At 47.0% G+C, this 22,829-nt stretch overlaps 1 protein-coding gene across 1 annotated transcript in view; it reads left to right on the top strand.

Annotated features, from left to right (window-relative positions):
• GATA4 (GATA binding protein 4) overlaps window positions 1-22,591 on the top strand; it is a 49,476-nt gene extending 26,885 nt beyond the window's left edge. The window contains exons 4-8 of the mRNA XM_033145482.1: window positions 14,812-14,978; window positions 16,889-17,014; window positions 18,462-18,549; window positions 19,802-19,953; window positions 22,389-22,591. Of these exons, the coding sequence (XP_033001373.1) occupies window positions 14,812-14,978; window positions 16,889-17,014; window positions 18,462-18,549; window positions 19,802-19,953; window positions 22,389-22,571 (716 nt within the window). The 3' untranslated portion in view covers window positions 22,572-22,591. The remainder of the gene's footprint in view (window positions 1-14,811; window positions 14,979-16,888; window positions 17,015-18,461; window positions 18,550-19,801; window positions 19,954-22,388) is intronic.
• Window positions 22,592-22,829: the final 238 nt, after the last annotated feature.

Raw genomic sequence — 22,829 nt, 5'->3', positions numbered from 1 at the left:
CGGAAGGCGGTCTCCTCTCTGCTCCGCGCCGGTTTAGCACAGCGCATGGGAGCCGACCAAGCAGGCGGCAGGGGTCCCTGAGCGGGCGACGGGGGTCCATGGGCTGGTTAAACTACCCCATGGGCCGCTTGTGGCCCATGAGCCTTAGGTTGCCAACCCCTGGTCTATAGGGTGTGAAGTAGATGAGCAGCTTTAGCTGCCCCACAACAACACGGTGAAATCGGCCATTAATGGCCCACCCGTTTGCAGATGAAGAAGCTCAGCCTCTGGTTGGCCCTTATGGGAAAAGGATGCTGGACTAGATGGACCATTGGACTGATCCAGTAGGCTCTTCTTGTGTTCTGGGGACATGGTGCTGTGGTCTAAACCACTGAGCCCCTTGGGCTTGCCGATCGGAAGGTCGGCAGTTCGAATCCCCATGACGGAGTGAGCTCCCATTGCTCTGTCCCAGCTTCTGCCACCCTAGCAGTTTAAAAGCACGCCAGTGCAAGTAGATAAATAGGTACCTTTGTGGTGGGAAGTTAAACGGCGTTTCTGTGCACTCTGGCTTCTGTCACGGTGTCCCATTGCGCCAGAGGCGGTTTAGTCATGCTGGCCACATGACTCTGAAAACTGTCTGTGGACAAACGCCGGCTCCCTCAGCCTGAAAGCGAGATGAGCGTCGCACCCCATACTGTAGTTGCCTTTGACTGGACTTAACCGTCCACTGGCCCTTTACCTTTCTTGTGTTCTTAAAAATAAAACTCTGTATTTGGCTTCAGACCAGTTGTTGTTTTAAGAAAAACACATACGATCAATTAATTCTTCAGCTAAGTTTTCCATAATTGGGTGATGACTGGATTTTCGTTCAGTTGTAAGCTTCTGGAAAATAAATCTTAGCGGCGTAAAACTTTATTTCTTTATTTTTATTTCTACATTCGTCAGAACTCTTTAAAAAAAGACGTGCTCCGAATCGAAGGGCTGTGGAGCATGTACAGAGTGCGTCTGCAGATTGTGGGAGCAAAATTAACTGCGGACCCCAAAATTTGGGATCCTCTCCAAACCTGTGCCAAAGTTTTGCAGAGTTTCGTTTGGGGGGGGCAGTGTTTTAACTGCAAAACCGTGGCACAGGTTTGGAGAGGATCCCAAATTTTGGGCTTCGTGGGGCTGATAGCGGACTCCTGTGGGAAGATCTTCGAGTTGTCTTCCAGCGCTTACATTCTGTAGGAGCACCCGAAACGCTGGCGAGGGTGTCTTGTGACAGACAGGCCTAAATATGTGAACTATTCCTGATAAGGCCATCAAAGGCAAGTCCGACACAAAAGTAATCCTGTTTGTTTTACATACAAAGGCTCCAGATTCTTCAAGACTGGGCTGCTATCAAAGGAAGGCTCTGGTCTGAAGCCCCTACCCATCAGTCTGCTGGTCCTGGGACAGATTGAGGAAGCCTCTGTCTTGCTGTGGATGTCTCTTCTTCGCTGAGTGCTCTTAGTTAAATTTTAACCGCTCAAACCTCCAGACTGACGGACCCCAGCCCCACCCTGTAGCTCTGCAGAGATCTGGCCAAGGAGATTTGCAGAAATCCTGTATAGGCAATTGATTCGAATCGAGGGCTTCTGGTTCGAAATGCTGTCATGCAACATTTTCAGACTTTGGTCTCCTCCTTCAACCTCCCGGCCAACCCAGCCCATTAAGTCCTACGATTACGTGACCCATTGTCAGCTTTCATGTATTTTCTTTTCCAGGCTGTGAGAACAAAGCTAAATAAGGCAGGCTTAGGTGAAACCTATTGACTTTGAAACTTAAAAGCATTCTTGAAAACGAAAAAAGCCGGGTGGGTGGAAATCTCATGATTCTAAAGGTAGGCTCGGGATTTTTTCAACGCCCGACATCACCTCTGCGCGCCGTACTGCCCTCTGCAGGATGAAGCGCTGAATTGTGAGCCTTGGGTGATGAGAATTAAGACAAAACTAAAATAAAAAATTCCTTCCAGTAGCAGCACCTTAGAGACCAACTAAGTTTGTTCTTGGTATGAGCTTTCGTGTGCATGCACACGAAAGCTCATACCAAGAACAAACTTAGTTGGTCTCTAAGGTGCTACTGGAAGGAATTTTTTATTTTATTGTGTTTTGACTATGGCAGACCAACACTGCTACCTACCTGTAGCTAAGACAAATCCATCACAGAACGGGTGGGATTCATCCAGCCTTAGATGGATGGAAGATTACAGGGCTGAGGTTGCCAAGGCGAAACTCTTGATTCTGGACACGAAGCATGACTGCAAGTCCTTGGCACCTAAAAATTTAAGGAAGCAGTGATTTCTGGTGATTTCAAAGCTTTACTGCTTATATCATATGTTTGCTTTTCATTTCATGAATTTGGTTATACCGCTGGATTGTAGACAAACAAACCTCAAAGTGGTTACTTCTTTTTCTCCGGCATGGATAGCTCAGTTGGTTAGAGCGTGGTGCTGATAACGCCAAGGTTTCAAGTTCGATCCCTGTATGGAACAGCTACAAATTCCTACATTGCAGGGGGTTGGGCTAGATGACCCCTTGGGGTCCCTTCCAGCTCTTCAATTCCTTGATTCTGTTTTATGATTTATTCCAGTATTTTGAACAGGAGGCTGAACGAGATATGCCATTGGCCGCATCCAGCAGGGACCTTCTTATGTACTTATGCAGAATGTAGACGTGTCTTTTAATCTAGTTTTTAGCTTATCCTTGATTTTAATTATTGTGATCTTTCAGAGTTTAGAATAATAATAATAATAATAATAATAATAATAATAATAATAATAATATATTTATATCCCGCCCATCTGGCTGGGTTTCCCCAGGCACTCTGGGCAGCTTCCAACAGAACACTAAAATGCAGTAATCTATTAAACATTAAAAGCCTCCCTAAACAGGGCTGCCTTCAGATGTCTTCTAAACGTCTGGTAGTTGTTGTTCTCCTTGACCTGTGATGGGAGGGCGTTCCACAGGGCGGGTGCCACTACCGAGAAGGCCCTCTGCCTGGTTCCCTGTAGCTCTGCTTCTCGCAGTGAGGGAACCACCAGAAGGCCCTCGGTGCTGGATCTCAGTGTCCGGGCTGAACGATGGGGGTGGAGACGCTCCTTCAGGTATACAGGACCGAGGCCGTTTAGGGCTTTCAAGGTCAGCACCAACACTTTGAATTGTGCTCGGAAACGTACTGGGAGCCAATGTAGGTCTTTCAAGAACGATGTTACGTGGTCTCGGCAGCCACTCCCAGTCACCAGTCTAGCTGCCGCATTCTGGATTAGTTGTAGTTTCCGGGTCACCTTCAAAGGTAGCCCCATGTAGAGCGCATTGCAGTAGTCCAAGCGAGAGATAACTAGAGCATGCACCACTCTGGCGAGACAGTCCGCGGGCAGGTAGGGTCTCAGCCTGCGTACCAGATGGAGCTGGTAGACAGCCGCCCTGGATACAGAATTTTTTAGTTCATTGTTTTATTCTTCTTGTAATTGCTTATGAGGTTTCGTGGGGGGGGGCATGTTCTCCTAACAATCTTAATATATATAGATAGATTTATTTGAAACAAATAAACAATAAATGGTAGCCCAGACCATCTGGAGACCACTGAGTTGGTCTAAGCTGGTTTTACTAATACCTGCGATACAGTGCCTTAAGCCATCATCATTTTTTTAAAAAAAGAAACAGAACCATATGAGCTTTATTTTATTTTTTTAATGTCAAAACCAGCTCGCAGCCTGGATAGCTTGAAAAGGAAACCTGTAGGCAGTCTCCTTTTTCTTCATTTCTCCAGCAGACCAAATCAATCATGCGTGGGGGGGGGGTATTTTTTCTGGACATGTTTCCCAACACAAAAGTGTTAAAGGAAGAAAAGGAGGGCACAGGGTTTTCCAGGGCAGGTGTTTGCACTTAATTCTGCAGAATTCGAAAGGTGGATATTTATTATTATTCCCAGCCTTATGAAAGGAGGCCAAGCATCTCTGAGACCATCCTGAGAGTAAGCCCAGAAGGGCTCCTTTGATGGGTTGAACTGAGGGTCACCAGGACCAGTATTAAGTTGCCAGTGGTGGACAGCCAGTCCCCCCCCCCAAAAAGAAACCTTGCAGGCAGAGTAGATAATGGGGTTGGGGGACTTCAGCTGGATCTGACCCTCCATAACTTTTTCTCTAGCCCTCAGGACTCTCCGCCAAGCACCACCCATCACATCCTCCTTGGGTGCTTTTGTCCCTGTTGAAATTCCATTTTGTTAGCTTGCCCTCCCAGGCGCTGTGGTCCAAACCGCTGAGCCTCTTGGGCTTGCCGATCAGAAGGTCGGCGGTTCGAATCCCCGCGACGGGCTGAGCTCCCGTTGCTCTGTCCCAGCTCCTGCCAACCTAGCAGTTCGAAAAGCACGCCAGCGCAAGTAGATAAATAGGAACCACTGTGGCGCGAAGGTAAACAGCGTTTCCATGCGCTCTGGCACTCATCATGGTGCTCCATTGCGCCAGAAGCAGTTTCGTCCTGCTGGCCGCATGACCCAGAAAGCTGTCTGTGACAAACGGCGGCTCCCTCGGCCTGAAAGCGAGATGAGCGCCGCAACCCCATAGTCGCCTTAGACTGGACTTAACTGTCCAGGGGTCCTTTACCCTTTACCTTTACCTTTTACCTTCTCCAATATAGCTACAGGTAGGTAGCCGTGTTGGCCTGCCATAGTCAAAACAAAATAAAAAATAAAAAAAATCCTTCTAGTAGCACCTTAGAGACCAATCTGTTAAGGTCATTTTGAATTCTGATTTTGCCTTCTGTGGCATTGGCTACCGTTCCTCGTTGGGTGTCATCTGCAAATTTGACGAGCATCCCCTCAACTCCTTCATCCAAGTTATTTATAAAGATGTTGAACAACAACAAGCCCAGGACAGAGCTCTGCGGCACGCCACTTTAATTTTTATTTTATTAAAAGTTTATTTTTATTCATTTTCACTTTTACCATTTGACATCATACATGAATCATAATCATTTTACAAATCGGATTCTCAGAACCCCCAAGCTTCCCTCTGCCCCTCCACGGTTTCCCCAAATATTCTATTCAAACTGCATCGTACCCAAAACAGCCAGAGAACAGGTGTGCACAGATCGGATGCTCTGCAGCTGGGAATTTTCCACCTTGCAGGAAGACCTTGACATTTCTCTCCCTTTCCCCCACCCCAACCACCTCCACCCCTTGCTTGGCATTCACCTTTGCAGGATTTTGCATGGCTGGGCTTTGGCGCGGCACCATTGCACCAAGGCCACCCCCTTATCGTAGCAATTTGTCAAAGGAAGAGCGGCTTCTCGGGGTGGAAGAGCTCCCCTCGAGATCTGTTTAGACGGAGCCTCTTAAGTGCTTCCCCTGGGAGCACAAATCCCTCCTCCGCCAAGGCGATTTGCCCATCTGGGTACGTGTTGATATTAAATTCCCCCCTGTCTGTAAACAGAGCGCCAGAGGGAGGATGAAGGAAGGTCCGTTGGCATTGGAGAGGAGGATGGAGATGAAAGCAGCTGGGATGATGAAAGGGAGTCCAGATAACTGATGGAGGAACAGGCAGATTCCACCCATCAGTGCCTGAACTGGGTACCTGGGAGGCAGCTCACCACCACCCCCCTCTTGTGGCTGGACTGTGGATTCCTTTTTCGCGCAAAACTTTCTTTCTCTCTAAACAAAAAAAAAAAAAATCCTTCCAGTAGCACCTTAGAGACCAACTAAGTTTGTTCTTGGTATGAGCTTTCGTGTGCATGCACACTTCTTCAGATACACTGAAACAGAAGTCACCAGATTCTTACCCGTGTTTCTCCTAAAATAAGACACCGTCTTATATTTTTTTCCCCTCAACAAAACACAGTATGGCTTATTTTCAGGGGGTGTCTTATTTTAACCGCGTCGCATCGGTACGCTGCATAGCCACGCCTCTCTAGGCTGTTTTAATGGGAGGTGGCGCATCACTATGGCTTGTTTTCGGGGTATGGCTTATTTTCGGGGAACGGCTTATATTTTGCAAATGCATAGAAATCCTGCTATGGCTTATTTTATGGCTATGTCTTATTTCTCCCTCCCTCCCTCCCTCCCTCCCTCCCTCCCTCTCTCTCTTTGGTTCTTGGGTGGCTAAGAAGAAATTGGAAAATAAAAGCAATTAGGGTCTGAAATAAAAACTGTTGCCGCACAGAGCGCTGGTGTTTATTTTTTATGTTTTTTTCCACCATTTTATTATTTATTAAATCTGTATTATTTGTTATTTTAACAAATGTCATAACATTTGTACCCCACTGGATCCGTAAAAAAAACCCCAAACAAACAAACCACAAAGCTGTTTATGAAAAAAAGATAAAACGGTAAAAATCATACGTAAGAAAAATTCACGACAATAATTTTGACAACTTCAAAAAAGGTTTTTGTTTTTTTTTTTAAAAAAAGGCTAAAAACAAATTAAAACTATGTTTTATATATGCTGTAAGCCGCCCAGAGTGGCTAGGGAAACTCAGCCAGATGGGTGGGGTATAGATAAAATTATTTATTTATTTATTTATTTATTTATTTATTTATTTAAACCTGCATCAACTTTCTAAACCTCTGGGTAGGTTTGTCTAAGCAAGAATTTTTTAGCAGGTGCCTTCGCTGTGTCCTTCCGGTGTCTGCTTTGAATAGCCCTCCTGGCTAGTAGCCATCAAGTCCATTTAAATCCATCTGTGTTTGTGGCCATCACTGCCTCCTGTGGGAAGGAGTTCCACAGTTTCTTCTTTGGCAATCATTTGTAGCCGAGTAAGATTGCCTTCCACGGTCTTAATAGTGGATCCACATGTCCTTCCACAGTGAGGGACATAGGTTTCCGGGCAGGAGTTAATCATGGTGTGGATTTGCCGAGCGTGCCTTCCTCTTAGCACGTTTCTCTCTTGAGTCCTGAGTTCGAGTGTCTTCAAAGCCCATGACACCTTTGGTGAAGCTCGCAGTCCAGTGTTTCCCAGTTGGTGTTTATACTACATTTTTTTAGATTTGCCTTGAGACAGTCTTTAAACCTCTTTTGTTGACCACCAGCATTACGCTTCCCATTTTTAAGTTCGGAATAGAGTAGTTGCTTTGGAAGACGATCATCAGGCATCCGCACAACATGACCAGTCCAACGAGGTTGATGTTGAAGAATCATTGCTTCGACACTGGTGATCTTTGCTTCTTCCAAGTACACTGGTATTAGTTCGCCTGTCTTACCCATTCTTAAAGAAATCAGCCCTGAGTGCTCACTGGAAGGGCAGATCCTGAAGTTGAGGCTCCAGTACTTTGGCCACCTCATGTCTTCCCAAGTGATGTGTGTAAAAAAATTGTGAGACAAAATTTAACTATGTGCTGTGTGAAGAAGAACTTCCTTTTAACCATCCTGAATTTTCCAGCATTCGTGGATGTCCACGAACTTAGTGTTAAGTTCTTGACTCTCCCGTTCGGAGGGAGAGCAAATATTCCCTGAAATATGTCTGTGACAGAAAGAGGTTTTTTTAAAATAATAATAATAATAATAATAAAGCTCCGAGAGCAACATAAATCTTTTCTGAATGGAATGTGATCGCCTGCTGTAGCTATTGTTCTGCTGCTGGGCAGGAACTGTCCAGACCTTTTGCTGCCTTGAATAAGCATTTCCTTTCCAAGTTGTTGGGACACCCACGGGAAAGAATCGGTGTCAAGAGGCCTCATAATGACAGGATTTAGATCCGGTGCCAGAAGCCGAAAGCCATAAATTGAGACGCCTTTGCCTGCTGCTCTTGGCACAGAGAACAGGCTTCGGAGTCCAATGGCCTCTGCAAATAGCAAGAAGCAGGTAAGGGGTTTGGCACTGTGGCTGGATCTGCACTGATATGAAAAAACGCTATAGAAAAAAAGCACTATAAAAATGCAGTTTAAAAATGCAGAATAAAAAAATTCCTTCCAGTAGCACCTTAAAGACCAACTAAGTTTGTTCGTGGTATGAGCTTTCGGGTGTATCTGAAGAACTGTGCATGCACATGAAAGCTCATGCCAAGAACAAATTTTGTTAGTATTTAAGGTGCCAATATATGCGATTGATGCCCGGATGCTATTTTGGACAGGCGAATCCCAGCTATGTCTGGACATATACACCAAAGAAAATCCCACGTTGCAAAACAGAACACTCTGAACAGCAGACAGTACATCGCCATGGATCAACTATCACTAAAAAGTGTGCTACACTTTTTTGTTGTTCAGTCGTTCAGTCGTGTCCGACTCATCGTGACCCCATGGACCAGAGCACGCCAGACACCCCTATCCTCCACTGCCTCCCGCAGTTTGGCCAAACTCATGCCAGTCGCTTCGAGAACACTGTCCAACCATCTCGTCCTCTGTCGTCCCCTTCTCCTTGTGCCCTCCATCTTTCCCAACATCAGGGTCTTTTCTAGGGAGTCTTCTCTTCTCATGAGGTGGCCAAAGTCTTGGAGCCTCAGCTTCAGGATCTGTCCTTCCAGTGAGCACTCAGGGCTGATTTCTTTATGGATGGATAAGTTTGATCTTTCTGCAGTCCACGGGACTCTCAAGAATCTCTTCCAGCACCATAATTCAAAAGCATCAATTCTTCCGCGACCAGTCTTTTTTATGGTCCAGCTCTCACTTCCATACATTACTATGGGAAAACCATAGCTTTAACTATATGTACCTTTCTCGGCAAGGCTTTTTAGTGATTGCTAATCCATGGAGGAGACTCTTGAGAGTCCCATGGACTGCAAAAAGATCAAACTTATCCATCCTTAAAGAAACCAGCCCTGAGTGCTCACTGGAAGGGCAGATCCTGAAGTTGAGGCTCCAGTACTTTGGCCACCTCGTGAGAAGAGAAGACTCCCTGGAAAAGACCCCGATGTTGGGAAAGATGGAGGGCACAAGGAGAAGGGGACGACAGAGGATGAGATGGTTGGACAGTGTTCTCGAAGCGACTGGCATGAGTTTGGCCAAACTGCGAGAGGCAGTGGAGGATAGGGGTGCCTAGTGTGTTCTCTTCCATGGGGTCACAAAGAGTTGGACACGACTGAACAACAACAACAATCCATGGCCATTTGATGTACCTTTGGTGACTATTAATTTTCTGATGAAAATTTATCATAGAAATGGTTCATTATCCTGGAAGAGCTGTACTGTCTGCTGCTGTGCTTGGAGCGCCCTATTGTGACATTTGGAGCACCCATCATCTCACGTTTGTAGGGTATTGAGTGTGGAAAGGCCTCCATTTCAGTGATCTCCAACAGTGACTTACCACCCCTACCATTCCTGTTCATGGAACATTTGTCTCTTATTCGTTTGTGACTCCATGCCCATATTATACTGCATGTCTTCTGTTTACGTCTGGACATACGAGCGCTCTTGTGCTCACAGGTCCTGCTTCTCAGAGACATCTGGGTGGTTGCTGTGGAAGCAGGATCCTGCGCAAGATGGGTCTGGCTGGCTTTTGCCTGGGGCTGGGCGAACGTTTGGTTTGGCGGACCTCAACTTCTGCTTTGCGCCATCTTGGAAAGGAGAGCGAGTCCGTTCCAACAGCACGCTCAGCAGGGCCGGATTTGATGCGTTGCGGCCTTCAAGGCTTGCAGCTGTTATTTTTAAACCGTTCCGCTCCACGGCCAGCTTCCCACCCCCCGTTTGCAAGTGATTCCAGCTTCTGTCTGGCACAGGACTGAGGCTGAATGTCTTCCAAAGAAAAGAAGGCATGTGCTGCTTATCAGCTTGGGCTTGGACGTTGTGTATACTCTGCCTAAGAACTGCAGTGTGCAGCACAAACAGCCCTCTGTTACCGCATGGTTATAAATCCTGGGCCGGATATAAATCCAGGGCATATCAGATGGCAGGGGCCCCCCTCCACAGAGACCCTTCCCCTACCCTCCAACATTTATCTGATGAAAATAGGGACATCCTATTCTATCATTATCTTTTTTTTAAAAAAATAATAATATTTATTGAACATTTTTAACACAAAAAGTACAAAAAAATACACATACCTACAATTACATAAAAACTAACAAAAACTAACACAATAACATACATATATATCTTATTCCTAATATTTCTTCCTCGCATTGTAATGGACTTCCTCCTGTCTCCTCTTCCTGCGTTCCTTGTCTATCCTCTTTAGTTACTTCTAAACATCTTATCAAATCATATTTTATAACAAAACTTATCTAAGTATCTAATCTTATCTATTTTTCTTAACTTATAATCATCTTTCTTAACCACTTATCCTTACTTTACTTCTACAGCTTAGCTTTTCTCCTAGTTATATCTAATTGTCAATCATACAATAATTTTTTAAAATACAATTTAAATTTCTTCCAATCTTCTTCCACTGCGTTGCCCCTCTGATCACGAAGTTTCCCGGTCATCTCAGCGAGCTCCATATACTCCATCATTTTCATCAGCCATTCTTCAATGGTTGGTAATTCTTCTAGCTGCTGTTGTGGCATACATGAACGAATTTCTATCACATTTAGAAATATCTTGGCCTAGGATGCCCAGCAAAAAGGCCTCTGGTTTCTTTTTTAAAGTGTTTTTCAACACGTCCTATTCTATCATTATCATTACTGTGCTATTTATAAACCCACCCACCCAGGGCCGTATTTAGGTTTGATGAGGCCCTAAGCTACAGAAGGTAATGGGGCCCTTTGTATGTCCAGCTGTCCTTTGTCAACAACAAATTGTCACTGTTTTTTTGTGTTGGATATATGCAGAGCTGTCAACCTTCTTTTTTTTTTGCATTGGGAAACGGCCATAGCTGTCAACTTTCCCTTTTTTTGCAATGGGAAACGGTGCTGGAATTTTTGGAATTTCCCGCAAAAAAGGGGGAAAGTTGACAGCTATGGATATGCTACATGGTAATTTATGGACCTAATAGGTATCTCAAGCCATTTGCACATGTGGCCGCACAACCAGTCCATGCAGAATGTAGGCACCCTATATATAGAAAGGAGCAAACCAGTGATATTTTACGGAGCAGGCTAGCAGGCGGGGCCCATGACTTACATCATAGGAGCCTACACAACACAAAACACTGTTGCTGTGTGTAGGTTTTATTTTATTTTATTTTTATATTATATTTTGGAAATGTACATCCAGTGTTTTTTCCTTTAATTTTTCTTGGGGTGGCCCCCAAGAGAGTGTGACCCTAAGCTATAGCCTGTTCAGGGGTCAGAGAGATAAACAACTACCTGTCATTTAGAAAATACCTGAAGGCAGCCCTGTTTAGGGAAGTTTTTAATTTGTTGTATTGTATTTTGGTATTTGTTGGAGGCCGCCCAGAGTGGCTGGGGAGACCTGGCCAGATGGGCGGGGTATAAATAAATAATAATAATAATAATAATAATTATTATTATTATTATTATTAGCTTATATGTAAATCAGGCACTGCACCCAAGCTGCTCTGGGCAGCTTCCCACATATATAAAAACATAATAAAACATTTTTAAAAGCCCCTTCCTTTATTGGGCTGCCTTTAGATGTCTTCTAAAGATCTCCATGGCTCAGGGGTCACATACCTGCCTACCCTCCCAACATTTCTCCAATGAAAATAGGGAAGTCCTAAGGAAAAGCGGGACATTCTGTGATCAAATCAGAAATCGGGACAGTTTCTGTAAATCTGGGGCTGTCCCTGGAAAATAGGAACGCTTGTAATAAATAGAACAGACAGAGGTTTTTAAGTAGAGGTTTTGTAATTGCAATTCCTGCAATGCGGGGAGTTGGAGTAACCCAAATACCTGTACCTGCGGGAAACTGGCAAGCAGGACGGGAACAAGAAGAGCAGTCTCCCCTCTCACAGTTTCTTTTTTTAAAATATAATATTTATTGAGTTTAGAATTTACCATGATCACAATCCATCAATTGTTGTTGTCGTCGTTCAGTCGTGTCCAACTAAGTTTGTTCTTGGTATGAGCTATCTGAAGAAGTGTGCATGCACACGAAAGCTCATACAAAGAACAAACTTAGTTGGTCTCTAAGGTGCTACTGGAAGGAATTTTTTTATTTTATATTTTCATAGAATCATAGAATCCTAGAGTTGGAAGAGACCCCAAGGGCCATCCAGTCCAACCCCCTGCCAAGCAGGAAACACCACCAAAGCATTCCTGACAGATGGCTGTCAAGCCTCTGCTTAAAGACCTCCAAAGAAGGAGACTCCACCACACTCCTTGGTAGCAAATTCCACTGCCGAACAGCTCTCACTGTCAGGAAGTTCTTCCTAATGTTTAGGAAGATTTTGATTTGTTTAAACCTCCACCAGTCTCTCACAAACTTATTTTTCGCACCTCACCTATGAATCTCGCTTTTGGTGTGGGAATTACTGGGCGGTTGGACTAGATGATCCTCGGGGTCCCTCCCAACTTGACAATTCTATGATTCCCTATGAAAATTGCCCTTCTGGCCTAGATTGGGATGATGCTTCCCCCTAGTGGCTGCACCGTTAGCAAGCAGGCAAAGTTACCGGTAATTTGTGCTGGTGATTCTATACAAAGAAGTCCTTGTACAGTTTTGTGACCAGGATACCTAAGATCAGGGGTCAGCAAACTTTTTCAGCAGGGGGCCGGTCCACTGTCCCTCAGACCTTGTGGGGGGCCGGACTATATTTTGAAAAATATATATAAATGAATTCCTATGCCCCACAAATAACCCAGAGGTGCATTTTAAATGAAAGGACACATTCTACTCATGTAAAAACACCAGGCAGGCCCCAAAAATAACCCAGCGATGCATTTTAAATAAAAGGACACATTCTACTCATGTAAAAACACGCTTATTCCCGGACCATTCATGGGTCGGATTGAGAAGGTGATTGGGCCGTATCCGGCCCCTGGGCCTTAGTTTGGGGACCCCTGTCTAAGATAAAGCTGGCATTACATCTAGAATTTCCTGGACATACCTGGGATTTGCCCGTCGAAAATGGCACCCAGGCGGGATTTTTTTGAAAAGCGGCTAAAATGCTTGAGGAAAGCATGTGGCAATCCATATTGGAAGTGTTGGTTTTTTTCCTTGGCGATTTTCCTAAATAAATTGGTGCAAACTTCATTCTGGGGGGAGATTCTGCAACAATTTTGCCCACCCCACCCTCCAAGAAAAGCTCAGCAATTTTGCAAAAAACAACAAAAAAAACCTCAATGGATTTTCACTTTTTTGAAATTTATCTCCTTATGTTGTACCCAACTGCATTCCTGCATCTATGACCTTATCAGGAAATCCGTTCCATACAATGTAGGAACAGGTCTTGTGTGGCACTCAGCCTTTAGAATACCTTCCTGTAATCTATCAATACAGTTTTATTATAGTTGCATTTTATAATATATATATGTATCCTAATTCTGTCCTGTCCCCGCCTCTCCATGCCTATATTTTGGTCACTGTCTTGGGTGTTCCTGGTCCAGAAAGGTGGCTTATAGATTTTTAAATCAAAAAGTGAAACTGCAATTCATTTGAATCTTCCTTCCTGGAGCAATATGTATACATTTACGTATTTTGTCTGGCCTCAGGGCAGAAGAGTCACTCGACTCGGATTTGCCTGTGATTCTGCATATCGCCTGAATTGGAAATGCATTTCTAGACCAAGCCTTATGAGGAACGGTTGAGGGAGTTGGGTATGTTTAGCCTGGAGAAGAGGAGACTGAGAGGAGATAGGATTTGTTGTTCAGTCGTGTCCAACTCTTCGTGACCCCATGGACCAGAGCACGCCAGGCACGCCTATCCTCCACTGCCTCCCGCAGTTTGGCCAAACTCATGCCAGTCGCTTCGAGAACACTGTCCAACCATCTCGTCCTCTGTCGTCCCCTTCTCCTTGTGCCCTCCATCTTTCCCAGCATCAGGGTCTTTTCCAAGGAGTCTTCTCTTCTCATGAGGTGGCCAAAGTACTGGAGCCTCAGCTTCGGGATCTGTCCTTCCAGTGAGCACTCAGGGCTGATTTCTTTAAGGATGGATAAGTTTGATCTTCTTGCGGTCCGTGGGACTCTCAAGAGTCTCCTCCAGCACCAGAATTCAAAAGCATCCATTCTTCGGCGATCAGTCTTCTCCAGCACCATCTTCAAATATCTTAAGGGCTGTCCCATGGAAGAGGGAACAAGCTTGTTTTCTCCATCTCTGGAGGGTAGGACTCAAACCAATGGCTTCAAATTACAGGTATACCTTGGTTCTCAAACGCTTTGGTACTCAAAACAACTTGGAACCCAAACACTGCAAACCTGTGCTTTGTTTTGAGTGTTACGCTTCCGTTTTGAGTGTTATGCTGAGGCCTGCCGTTTTTGCTATTTATTTTGCGTTTTTCTTTTTGGCACTCTTTCGGTTTTGTTTTTGCGACTGTGCGTAACCCGGTTCAGCTACTGTTTGATTGATTGATTGATTGATTGATTGTGAGACTGCAGTACATTGTTTATTGCTTTCATTTTATGGACCGTTAGATAGTAAAAATCATGTTAAATCGCTGTTTTAGGGGTTGTTTTTTAAAAGTCTGGAACGGATTAATGCATTTTGCAATACTTCCTGTGGGAAAGCGCGCCTTGGTTTTGGAACGCTTTGGTTTTGGAACCGACTTCTGGAACGGATTAAGTTTGAGAACCAAGGTACTACTGTACAAGACAGGAGATTCTGACTTAACATCAGAAAAAATGCTTTCTGACAGTAAGAGCTGTTTGACAGTGGAACGGTCTCCCTCAGGAGGTGGTGGACTCCTTGGAGGTCTTTAAGGAAAAGTTTTTTATGCTTTCGCTGTGATTCCTGCGTTGCAGCGGGTTCCTTGCAATTCCACAACTCTATAATTCTGCGAGACCAATTTTTGCTCCCTCTTCCTCTCCCCCTTCCTCTTGCTACCTGCAGATTTTTATGACGATTACTCTGAAGGCCGGGAATGTGTCAACTGCGGAGCGATGTCCACCCCACTGTGGAGGAGAGACGGCACCGGCCATTACCTGTGCAACGCTTGCGGTCTCTACCACAAGATAAACGGCATTAACCGACCGCTGATCAAACCCCAGAGGAGGCTGGTAAGGAAACGCCTGCGCCATCCTAGGATGCCATCTCTGAGCTCAGCCTGGAAGCGCGATCTCAGTTGCTGGCGGCCAATTAGAAATTTCCATCCCCTAGTTTATGATATTGCATCATTGCTTGTTATATTTTTAATACAAAGGTTCCCAAAGTGGGCAGTAGCGCCCCCTAGTAGACGGTGGGATTACCTAGGAGGATGCTTGATGTCAGTAAAAAGTTACCGTATTTTTCGCTCTATAAGACGCACCTTTTTCCTCCTAAAAAGGAAGGGGAAATACCTGTGCGTCTTATGGAGCGAATGGTGGTCCCTGGAGCTGAATTGCAAGGGGGCCAAAAGAGGATCATGCTTTTTATTTTACAAAGAGAAAAGGGGGTGTTGAAAGGACCCCGCTCAGCAGCTGATCAGCAAGAGATTGGGAGAGAGATAAGAGTCCCCGGCTCCCTTTCAGCCCCGCCCTCCTTTGTTGAATGTGCTGCAGAGGGAGGTTGTTTGTTTCCCCAGTGACATGTGACTGGCTGATTAGATTATCTGTCTGGAAACTGTAGAAAAGGCTCCCTTTCCTTTAGAAGCTGCAGAAATGTGAGTTGAACCCCATAAAAACGGGGCTTTTCCTTTTTGCTTTTCCCCCTTTGCAAAAGGAGCTTTGCTTTTCCCCCTTTGCAAAAAAAGCTGCAAAACTTTTAGCCGATCCTCAAAAAACCAGGGCTTTTCCCTTTGCAAAAAAAGCTGCAAAACTTTTAGCTGATCCTCAAAAAAAACAAGGCTTTTCCCTTTGCAAAGAAAAGCTGCAAAACTTTTAGCTGATCCTCAGAAAAACAGGGCTTTTAGAGGAGGAAAACCAGCAAAATATTTTTTTCCCTTGTTTCCTCCTCTAAAAACGAGATGCGCCCTATGGTCCGGTGCGCCCTATGGAGCGGAAAATACGGTAAGTGAAAAGACAGTAGGCGGTTGCTGGAGATGCAAATGACTATCAGACCCTGAACATCCTTGGGTCAAGTTCATCAGTTTTGTTGAATTAATAAAACTAGTTTTCATTGGATTTTGGAGGAACATGCAATTGATGGATTACTGCATTGTGTTTTATTGCCTTGTTAGTGGGTCGTGAAAAATGACATTCTGAATAACTCCTTTTGTAAGGGAAGGGGCACCGGGGAAGAATTTTAGGAACCAAGAGGGTGTTGGGCCCGAAAAGTTTGGGAACCGTGGTTTAAATATATCATCACCATTCTTGAATTTATTACCTGCTCATCTCCAGCAGGTCCCAGTTTAAAAATTCAGGATTAAAAAGGGATTGCAGGAATAGGGTGGGCCCTGAGAACACATGTCTCAGATGTCAAAAGGTCAGAGTAGAAGGGACCCTGAGGATCATCTAGTCCAACCCCCTGCGATGCATTAATATGCAGCTGTCCCGTAAGGGGATCGAACCTGCAACCTTGGCGTTATCAGCACCATGCTCTAACCAACTGAGCTATCCAGGTTGCATCTTCAGCATTTGCAAAAGCTGTGTCATGAAGAAGCCAGAGGCACCTCTGTGGGGAGGGAATTCCACAACTTAGGGGCTGCTGCAGACAAGGCCCTGTCCTAGGCCACTCCGGCTGAGCTTCTGAGGGTGAAGGAACGTCTGCTGATCTTAATACCTGAGGGGATCTGTAGGGAAGGAGCCGATCTCTCAGATGCTTAGGGCCCGAGTGGTTTCGGGCTTTGAACCCAAACCGTGAGCACCTTGAATTGGACCCAGAAACAAACCGGCAGCTGTTTTAGAACAGGGGTTGTGTGAGATCTAGAGGTGACCACAGCCAGGAACCCGGCCGCTGCAGACTTTAGGTATTCTTAAATAAGAATGGTTTGCCCTAGGCCACTGGTGAGTTAACAGCCAATTGTTCTCGCTTCCGACCCTTGTTCCCGCAGTCGGCATCCCGTCGGATCGGACTCTCATGCGCCAATTGCCATACCACTACCACCACGCTGTGGCGCCGGAATGCAGAAGGCGAGCCGGTCTGTAACGCCTGCGGTTTATACATGAAGCTCCACGGGGTAAGAGCAATGTGCCAAAGCGGAGCATTCATTTTGCAGTCTCTCTGGAGCATGGAATATGTAGTGTACGAAAGCGCTCTCCCTGCTTGGCTTTTCCTGCGCGTTGGGGAACTATTTTATTTTGTTCAGTCCTTCCATTTATTTCCTCACCTTTCCAAAGAAGAACATACCTCTTGCAGTCTCTCTGGAACATGGAATACGTAATATGCATGGCTCCATGGAACTACTGCCCATGCTTAGCTTTTCTCTGTGGCGTGACATGTGTTGTGGAACTATTTGATTTTGTTCAGCCGTAAAATGAAAAGAAAACACTTATTCAATTAGTGTATAGTTAAAACTGTGGAACTCCCTGCCACAGAAGGCAGCGATGGTCACCAACCTGGCTTTGAAAGAGGATTTGACAAAATTCACAGAGGAGAGGGCTGTTGATGGCTACTAGACAAGGTGACCATGCCCTGCCCTCCACAGTTTGAGGCAGCAATGCTTCTGAATACCAGTTGCCTGGAAACTACAGGAGGAGAAAAGGGTCTTGTGTTCGAATCCTGCTTGTGGGTTTCCCACAGGCATCTGGTTTGCCCCTGTGGGGAAAGCATGCTGGACTAGATGAGTCCTTGGCCAGATCCTGCGGGCACTTCTTATGTTCAGATGCTCTTAGATTGTCTTCCTTGCAGTGAGATGAAACAGTTCTGCCTCAGTTCCTGGACAGGGGCGTAGCAAGGGGGGGCGGGGGGCCCCGGGCAGTGACCCTGCTGGGGGTGACACTTCGGGCGGCGGCCCCGCCCCTGGGCTTTTTTTATTTTTTATTTTTTATTTTAATTTGTAGGCTATTTTTGTCAGAACCCCCCCCCCTCGCTGGCCGCCCCTGCGGCTCCGCCCCGGCAGCGCCAAAAATATTCCCCCCTTCCAGCGGCAGAGCTCGGCATGGAGGCAAGGGGTGGGCCAGCGAGGTGGGCTACCACCCCCTCCTCGCTAGCCCGCCCCTTGCCTCTATGCCGAGCTCCGCTGCTGGCTGGCTTGTGGAGCCGGGGCACCCCTCCTCGCTGGCCCGTCCCTCTCCCTGCCCCGACTTGCGCTCCACCAAGGGAGCCCGGGCGGCGGATTCAGGAGTCGTTGCAGCCTGCAGAGACTCCCGAATCCGGCGCCCGGCACCCCTTCGTGCAGCAGCTGCTCGCGCAGGCACGAGCAGCCGCGGCATGAAGGAGTGCCGCCGCCGGGTGGCAGCTTCAGGAGACTCCCAAAGCTGCCGTCTGGCACGCACGCATGCACCGCAATGCCCCGCCCCCAGGGGTGCCTCTTGGCTTCCCGCCCCCAGCATCCAAGGGGCTAAGGACACCCCTGTTCCTGGACTTGCAGTCCAGCTCCCGTTAGCCATGGACTGTTGTAATATTGGGAAGGGTTAATGTTCCTGGATCTTTGTGCATGCCCTAAAAGGTTGGTGTCTCCTTAGGTCCCGAGGCCTTTAGCAATGCGGAAGGAAGGGATCCAGACCAGGAAGCGGAAACCGAAGAATTTAAACAAATCCAAGGCGCCAACAGGTGAGAACGCAGAACTGCTTGTTTCACAAAATGTATATACTGTACCGCTTCACAGCCCAGGTCAGAAGCAATGAAACGATTTGTACAGATCACAGAACCATAGAATTTTAGTCCCAACTTTAAGAAGAATGGCAATTTAAGCTGATGGAATATGCGCAACTTGCCGACTCAACTAATAATAATAATAATAATAATAATAATAATAATAATAATAATAGTTTATTGTTTATATCCCACCCAAATAATAATAATAATAATAATAATAATAATAATAATAATAATATTTTATTGTCAATGTACAACCTGTGTACAATGAAATTAACGCAGCCACACTGGGCGGCTTCCAACCAAAGATTAAAAATACATTAAAACACCAGTCATTAAAAACTTCCCTAAACAGGGCTGCCTTCAGGTGTCTTCTAAACGTCAACAAGAAGAAAATACGGTTAGAGAAGACTGGAAAATGTTTATTGAATATATGGGGGGAAATTGTGTACACTTCAAAAAGGTTGGCAACATTTAGATAAATTCAACCGTGTAAATAAGTTTCGGTGGATGTAATAACGGAATACTGAATGGTTTATGTAAAATATGCAGGGATGTATGGGATGGAAAATGAACCATGGAAAGAGAAGAAGGGAAGTCATTGATATTTTTAGGAGGTTTAAATGAGTATTCTAAATTGTAAAACAGAAAATTCGAACCACCAACCTTCTGGTTAACAGCAAGAGCCGTTGCGCCACACAATTCATATTCCATAAATGATGGAGCCTTGTCTCAGGGAAAGCCTTCTTAAACGAAAACAGTTCGAACTGTTAATTCCTAAAGTTCGACAATGGAACGATCTCCCTCAGGAGGTTGTGGACTTTCCTTCCTCGGAGTTTTTTAAGCAGAGGTTCGATGGTCACCTGCCATGGATGTTTTAGCTGAGATTCCTGACTTACAGAGGGTTGGGTTGGATGCCCTTTGAGGTCCCTTCCAAATCTACGATTCTATGGAAACATCTTTCCGAGGCCCCTGAACTTCAAGACATTGCAATTTATGTAATTTCAGCTGATTCCAGAGGACTTGAGCTGCGATGCTAAAAGCCCAAGGGAGACCCACCACGTGCCCAGTTTGTTATCCTTGAAAAAAAAAAAAGGGAAGGCCACCCCCCAATGAAAAGACTGACCGCAACAAAATCTGGCACAGTCTCAAGACAGACCTAGTTTGATGCATTGCTGTCTTCTCCCTTCTCTTCTGCCATGCCCAGGGTCTGCCAGTAGCGACAGCCTTCCCTCGTCCCTCAGTTCTGCCCCCTGCACCAGCACGACAACCACCACAACTGCCATGGAAGAAATGCGCCCCATCAAAATGGAACCGGGGATCTCCTCTCATTACGGGCACCCGGCGCCCATTCCACAGGTGAGGAAGGAAGGAAGCGCCGCAGGGGGAACGGGGCAAAAGGAGAAGATTGTGGGCCCAACTCTTGGAGCGATTGTAGAGTCGTAGTATTATATCGTTCCGGGAACCTTAGTTCTTAAAATAAATGCCAAACACTGGATTTAGGAGAAATCAAGAGTAAGCGTTTTATTGCTGAGCAATAGGTCCAGGGAGTTAGCTCCAAAAGACTGGACATCAATCACAGGTATCCAAAGGTTTTTTATAGATCCTTCAAACGTTACATATTCATGCCTTGCATTAAGCATCAAGCCAATGAGTGTATGACAGAAACCCAGAAATCCAACCCTCTTGTCCCCAGAAGACTCTCTGAACTTCACCCTAGTTAGCTGAGACAAGGAGATTCACTTCTGCTTTCTTGTAACAACCTTCTGCCCCTGTGAACTCTCCTTTCGTTGGGTCATTCTTTCAGCTTGGTAAGCATATAGATCTCATTATGTCATTTGGTAAAACACTATATGTATCTCAGACACCCAGAACATTCTGCAGACATCCTGTTTCTCCCAACATCCTGACTCACTTGGGGACATAGGACCCATGACATAATTTATATCTTCTGCGGTCAATCTGCCTAGCTAGATATTTCTGCTTAGTTCATATATAACCCACAAACTCTTTGTAAGAAGCATTCCTTACAAGGTACAGTCTTAACACATAAGCATACAGAATAAAGCAAAGGTGAGATTATATGTTCCCAGGTTACAACAGTAGAAGTGTAGAATTAGAGGGGACCCTGGCAGTCATTCCTGCAATGCAGGAATCGCACCTAAAGTGTCCCTGATGGATGGCCACCCACAGGGCCGGATATGGCTTTGAGGAGGCCCAAAGCTACTGAAGGTAATGGGGCCCTTTATACAGGTGAAACTCGAAAAATTAGAATATCATGGAAACGGGCGGGGCAGGGGGGCGGTCCGTCCCAGGTACAGCGCACAGAAATGCCGTTTACCTTCCCACTGGAGTGGTACCTATTTATCTACTTGCACTTTGACGTGCTTTCGAACTGCTAGGTGGGCAGGAGCTGGGACCGAGCAATGGGAGCTCACCCTGTCGCGGAGATTCGAACCGCCAACCAGTGGTGTCAAGTATCCCGTATCTGCCGGGATTCTCCCGTTTTTAATTGCGTTTCCCGCTGCAGTCCCGGATGACTTAAAAACCCGTATATTCCCGGGTTGTGTGAGAATGAAAGTGGATGGGGTGCTTTGGGGCAGCGCCCCAAGAAACTCCTCCCCTCCGGCCGTGCGCCTTGCAGGCCTGCCGAGCAACACGCTGCCCGCCCCTCTAGCTGGCCCTGGCCCCGCGCTGCCATTTGCGCCTCTCAGGAGAAGCTGCACCAGTGGCTGCCACCGCCTGTCCCACGCCTGCTTTGGCGCGAGGCTCCACCCGGCTCGTGCTTGAATGCGCGCCCGGCATTGGCATTGGCGCTGTCGCCAGCCGCCGCCGCCTCAGTGCAGGCAGCACTAAGCGGAGGAGGGTGGGTAGGCGGCGGCTGCTGGTGGTGGTGGTTCCTACCGAGGTGGCCTCAGCGTGGCCCGAGGCGCCCGGCCACAAGGGCTCTCTGTGGGTGCCTGCGTGGCATGGACGGCACCCAGAGGAGCCGAGCAGAGTCTCCTCGCGGGAGAAGGCGGCGGTGGTGCCCATCCAAGCTCGGCGCCCGCAGCTCGCCAGTGCCCTGAGCGCCAAGTCCGAGCCGCGGCGCTCCCTCCCTGGGCGAGGCGTGTGGGGAGGGGGGGAGAGGACTGGGCGGTGCGGGGTGGGGGTGCTGGGGGAGCAGTTCTCCTCAGCTGCCTCTCGCTCGCTCGCTCTCCTCAGGAGCTTCGCCTCAGCCTCCTGCGCTGGGCGGGAGGGGTGGGTGGGGGGAGCGTCGGAGGAGAGAGAGAGAGAGTGGCAGGCGAGGGGACTGTCGCCTCCGCCTCTTCCTCGGCGGCTCTCGGGCAGCCGGAACTGCACGCGGCTGCGGCGGCAGGAAGCGAGCCCGGAGTGGAGGGATGTGGGGCTTGGGACGAGGCAGGATCTTCGCCGTCTTCTCCGCTCTGGTCCTGGTGGCCATGGTCTGCTGCGCCCAGAGTGGAGCCTCGGCATCTTTTCCCATCGGCTCCGCCCACTTTTGCTTCTGGCTCCGCCCACCACTGCCACGTGACTGTCATAGGTGAGGCTGCTGATCCCTTATTTTGAAATCCGAAAGTTGACAGCTACGCCCCCGACCTTCTGATTGGCAAGCCCTAGGCTCTGTGGTCACCCACAGAGTCACCCACGTCCCGTATTAAGCTTATTATTCTGTGTAATTGTGAGTTGCTGCTGTTAATTACCTCCTTACCCTGTGCTTCCATTGGTAATCTGTTTCTCTATCTCTCTTTCTCCATTCCGTCTCCACTCCTCTCCCCCCCCCCAAAAAAAACCAGGCATTCTCAGTCTCTGCCATGTCCGGACATGGACCCGCTCTTCACTCTGCCGTGCCAAGCCTCAAACTTTCCCCACAGAGCTACCCGGCAGCTATGAGCCAGTCTCCACAGCCCAGCTCCAAGCAAGACTCCTGGAATAGTCTGGTCCTGGGCGAAAGCCATGGAGACATTATCACGGCGTAACCATCTCTGCCCCTCTCAGGCTCGGGATCCCAAAGGTTCATCTAGTCCAACCCCCCTGCAATGCATGAATGATTATCATTTCCAAGATGATTCCCGGGACAGGCTTTGGCTGTGCGAATGCGTTTTCCAGACATTTGATCCTCATTGAAATACCCCAAGGCCAGATTACCGCAAGATTATGCGTCCGAGCTGTCAACAGATCTATCCCCTCTTGACGGATCTTTCACCTTGCCCAATGTCCCCGGAAAGGCAACCAGG

Source organism: Lacerta agilis, chromosome 3 (genome assembly GCF_009819535.1).
Source record: "Lacerta agilis isolate rLacAgi1 chromosome 3, rLacAgi1.pri, whole genome shotgun sequence".
Classification (NCBI taxonomy): Eukaryota; Metazoa; Chordata; class Lepidosauria; order Squamata; family Lacertidae; genus Lacerta; species Lacerta agilis.
Note: the sequence above shows the minus strand (reverse complement) of the source record. Positions and strands in the feature narration are given on the sequence as shown.